Source organism: Rhinichthys klamathensis, unplaced genomic scaffold (genome assembly GCF_029890125.1).
Source record: "Rhinichthys klamathensis goyatoka isolate OS25496 unplaced genomic scaffold, OSU_Roscu_1.1 h1tg000515l_1, whole genome shotgun sequence".
NCBI lineage: Eukaryota > Metazoa > Chordata > Actinopteri > Cypriniformes > Leuciscidae > Rhinichthys > Rhinichthys klamathensis.
This window is the reverse complement of record NW_026606995.1, coordinates 25,001-30,000: the sequence shown is the minus strand read 5'-3', so window position 1 is coordinate 30,000 and position 5,000 is coordinate 25,001. Positions and strand designations below refer to the sequence as shown.

At 41.9% G+C, this 5,000-nt stretch overlaps 1 protein-coding gene across 2 annotated transcripts in view; it reads left to right on the top strand.

The window, feature by feature from the left end:
* sncaip (synuclein, alpha interacting protein) overlaps positions 1–5,000 on the top strand; it is an 18,403-nt gene that overhangs the window by 9,498 nt on the left and 3,905 nt on the right. For both annotated transcript variants that reach the window (XM_056238308.1, XM_056238309.1), the window contains one exon: positions 1,165–1,290. In XM_056238308.1, coding sequence (XP_056094283.1) covers positions 1,165–1,290 — 126 coding nt within the window. The remainder of the gene's footprint in view (positions 1–1,164; positions 1,291–5,000) is intronic.

The window sequence follows — 5,000 nt, the reverse complement described above, 5'->3', positions numbered from 1 at the left end:
GTGTGTGTGTGTGTGTTAGACGCCCTCTGGTGTTCAGATGGATATGTGGTGTGTGTGTGTGTGAGACGCCCTCTGGTGTTCAGAGGGATATGTGGTGTGTGTGTGTGTGTGTGTGAGACGCCCTCTGGTGTTCAGAGGGATATGTGGTGTGTGTGTGTGTGTGTGTGAGACGCCCTCTGGTGTTCAGAGGGATATGTGGTGTGTGTGTGTGAGACGCCCTCTGGTGTTCAGATGGATATGTGGTGTGTGTGTGTGTGTGTGTGAGACGCCCTCTGGTGTTCAGATGGATATGTGGTGTGTGTGTGTGTGTTAGACGCCCTCTGGTGTTCAGATGGATATGTGGTGTGTGTGTGTGTGTTAGACGCCCTCTGGTGTTCAGATGGATATGTGGTGTGTGTGTGTGTGTGTGTGAGACGCCCTCTGGTGTTCAGATGGATATGTGGTGTGTGTGTGTGTGTTAGACGCCCTCTGGTGTTCAGATGGATATGTGGTGTGTGTGTGTGTGTGTGTGAGACGCCCTCTGGTGTTCAGATGGATATGTGGTGTGTGTGTGTGTGTTAGACGCCCTCTGGTGTTCAGATGGATATGTGGTGTGTGTGTGTGTGTGTGTGAGACGCCCTCTGGTGTTCAGATGGATATGTGGTGTGTGTGTGTGTGTTAGACGCCCTCTGGTGTTCAGATGGATATGTGGTGTGTGTGTGTGTGAGACGCCCTCTGGTGTTCAGAGGGATATGTGGTGTGTGTGTGTGTGTGTGTGAGACGCCCTCTGGTGTTCAGAGGGATATGTGGTGTGTGTGTGTGTGTGTGTGAGACGCCCTCTGGTGTTCAGAGGGATATGTGGTGTGTGTGTGTGAGACGCCCTCTGGTGTTCAGATGGATATGTGGTGTGTGTGTGTGTGTGTGTGTGTCTGTGTGAGACGCCCTCTGGTGTTCAGAGGGATATGTGGTGTGTGTGTGTGTGTGAGACGCCCTCTGGTGTTCAGATGGATATGTGGTGTGTGTGTGTGTGTGTGTGTGTCTGTGTGAGACCCCCTCTGGTGTTCAGATGGAACATTTACTATGATCAGCCGCTGCACTGACATGAAATAATCACAGCCTTTGCCAAATCGCGTGCGTTTTCGTTGCGATTAATTATGGAGCTCTTAACACACACATGTGTTTCAGGAGCGGGTCCTGCTGTGGCTCCTGCAGTTCATGCAGGAACAGGCCATTTCTCTGGACGAAGTGGATCAGAACGGGAACACGGCGGTTCACGTGGCGGCTCAGTTTGGACATCTCAGCTGCGTTCAGGTGCTCATTACATCACTATTGTTATTGCTCATACTTAAACATCGACACGCTACTCTTCCCGCACCGTTTGTCGTAGACCCATGAAATGAGGTGTCAAATCGACCGGTTTATTGAGGAGAGGTGTGCTATGACTTTTCTAAGCGATCGGGTGTACGATGTTCGTCCGGCGGGCGATAAAACAGCCGAAAAAAAAGTCCCATAGACTTAACATTGGCACAAAATTTGTGAGATCATATCTTTGCATCAGAAGGTCAGAGAGACTTGGGGTTGGCTCTTTTGACTCGGCCTATCAAGCAGCAAATACGTAGTTGACATAACAACTTCATAGCCACGCCCTAGAAACCACTTAGGACACCCTAGCAACCATAAAACAACATTTACAGGCCATATTTCAGCTCCAGAAAAATGTAGAAACATGGATTTTGGCTTTTTTGTCTCAGACTATTTCTCTTTAAATATCATCCCATAAACTGTATAAGCACGCCTTAGCAACCATATAAGCACACCCTAGCAACCATATAAAGAACCCTAGCAACCATCCAAACACATGAAAAAGTTATATCTCAAAACAGATCATTGTACAGACATGGGGGTGGGGTCTTTTGTTTTGAGTGAGAACCAGTGTAAATATCACCAACCATGGTAACTGTGTAGCCACACCCTAGCAACCGTTTAGAGCCACCTAGCAACCATATTGCAACATATACAGTGGAAGGCATATTTCCTTATAGCTCCACAATATCGTACAGACATGGTATGCAATCATGTACAACACCCTAGCAACCGAGTGCCGAGTTTTGCCACTGCAAACACCAATCTCCACATTCTAGTTTCATCTGCACTTCGGATGCTTATTTCGTCTGGGATGCAGTAAGAACGAGAGACAGGAAGTGGCTCTCCTTCCCATTTCCTGTTGCTGTTCCTGTAGTGCTGAAAGACGTACCGGTCTGACTTGTTTTGTTCGGTTACAGACAGAAAGAAAAACACTGGTTCTCATTCACTAACCACACGTCACACAAATGTGCAAAATCTGCCTGCGAATGTTTCCACAAACAAAGTCAAGTCACCTTTATTAAAATAGCGCTTATTACAACACAGATTGATTCAAAGCAGCTTTACAGAGATAATAAGAAATTAACGGAACACAGTTTGTTTCGGCTGTACAGCAGATCTAGAAGAAACAAACCTCACAGTCCAGCTTCAGTAAGTTCAGTGATGGTTCATTTCTGTTGTAAAAAAGCTATTAATTTACTTAATTTATATATATATATATATATACACAGCCGCTCTGGAGAAAACCGTGTTTGAGCTGCATGAAAATGTGGATAGCCCTTATATGGGTTTATGCAAAATGAATGACTAACCTCGCTCGTTTAGAATACTCCAAATTCATTACCGTTATGGTAAACATATGTACGTGCAAAAATATTTGTGCGTATAAATATGAACATACATAATTCATGTAATTATTAGTGAATGAGGCCCAGTGATTGGCTAACCTCATCAGGATGGGTAATGATGCTGAATATTTAAATAGTTGATGATATGCAAATGTGGACGTTCATATGTTAATGAGCTCGTGATGCTACACGTTCCATTCGCTTCCATGCGGGAGACGTTGTGTCCCAAAGGTCAAACTCAGTGAACTTTGATCGGCGTTTGTGTCAGGTGAAGACGTGTGACCAACAGACGATCCATGCATCTTAGTTGGATTTAAAGAACGTACACATTAAAGTTGTGGCCACATTAGCGAACTGATATAATTGTGTAGCGATGTATAAAGCACAGCTCACAACGAAGACACTTAGTTTCAAAACAAGCCACTTTTACAACAATTCACATGAAATCCGTGACGACGCTTAATGTGAGCGGCGGGAAAGGGAGTAGGCTGTATATAAATGTAATTTTTATGTATAAAATATTTTTTAACCTCAGCTGATAAAGCTAAAGACGACGAGAAACCCAAACTACATCAGGTGACAGAAATGGAGAAAAAAATGAGGTCACTTTAGTTTAGGGTCCAATTCTCAACATTAACTATTAACTGTGACTTTTGCTTCAATAAACTCCTAATTACTGCTTATTAATAGTTAGTAAGGTAGGTTTTAAATATGGTAATGCAGAATAAAGTCCCCCTGTGGTGTAAATCCAGCGTTTAATGTTGTTTATGTGTCTATGTGGTGTTTTTAATACACTTTAAGACACACATGTGTAAGTTCATAAGTCGACAGCATTGCTGAGTATTTCCTCCTTAAAACTGCAGTGAACCAAAGACAGTCTCAAAAACACGGTTTGAAATCGCTGGTGTTTCTGACGTCACAAACGACCTTGTAACCAATCAGATCAACGTGTGATCGTCAACCAGTGGATCTCTGAGCTGAGGGAGTGAGTGGAGGCGGGGCTCATCTGCATATTCATAAATGAGGCGAGGGTGTCGAGTTACATTCAAGATATGTTAAGGCATGATGATTTTTTTTCTTCAATTTTTTCATTTCGGTGTTGCCAAAAATGTATATATTAGTTGTGCTCGAAGCCTTGAGTAGATGAAGTAGTGCTGGGAGCTAAACCGGTTCAGTAGTAGTAGGTAGTAGTAAAAAATCTTTATTTGTCCCTTTACAGGGCAATTTAAGTAGCTTCAACCTCACAAACATACAAATTTTTATAAAACAGAAAAACATCACAAAAACATCACAAACCCCGGGCATTTATAATAATTCTTCATATAGCTACTAATTAAAATTCACGGTACCTTTATCTTTGTTTAAATAAGTATTTACACTCATAACTGCGTTTGAAACAAAAGACCTAGAAGCTTTAACGGTCCTGCACTTGGGCACTCTATATCGCTTTCCTGAAGGAAGCAATTCAAATTCTAAAAACAAAATGTGGGATGTATCCTCTAGGATAGTCAAAGACTTCCTAAGAACATTTCTCTCACACAAAGCAGACAAACCCAACTGTACAGATCCTGTAATCTTTGACCCCAAATTAATAATGTGCTGAAGCTGGGATCTACTTTTAACATTTAATCCATAAAACCAACAGATCATAGCAAAGGTTAAAACACTTTCAATGAAAGATCTATAAAACATTATCAATATGGATTTATCCACTTCAAAGGACTTAAGCTTCCTCAGTAAATATAACCGTTTTTGTGCTTTCGAAATAATAAGATTTGTGTTTTCCACCCACCTAAGTTTGTCATCAATTAATGTACCCAAATACTTATATGAACTGACCTTCTCAACCTCTTTACCCGCAATAACTACTTTAGATGGAGTTCCGACAGAATTATAAAATTCTATAGTCATATCCTTAGTTTTGGATACGTTAAAATGTAAATGAGAACTCTCACACCAATCCAAAAAATATTTCAAAATGGGCCCATGCTCTGTGTCACCTTGCTTTAACAGACTCAGCACCACTGTATCATCTGCATATTTAATAATATGTCTGTCTGGATATTGACTTCTGCACCTATCTGTATATAAAATAAATAATAACGGTGAAAGGATACAACCCTGGGGACAGCCCACTGAAGATTGCAGTTCCCTGGTGTGTTCTCCATTCACCCGTACCATTTGAGATCTTCTGGTCAGAAAATCTAAAATCCAGGCCACTCTATAAATAATAAACGAGCATGATGCTTACCGATATCCACATGTTTATATATGTAATTTAAGAGTGTCAGAGTGGCATCCTCCACACTC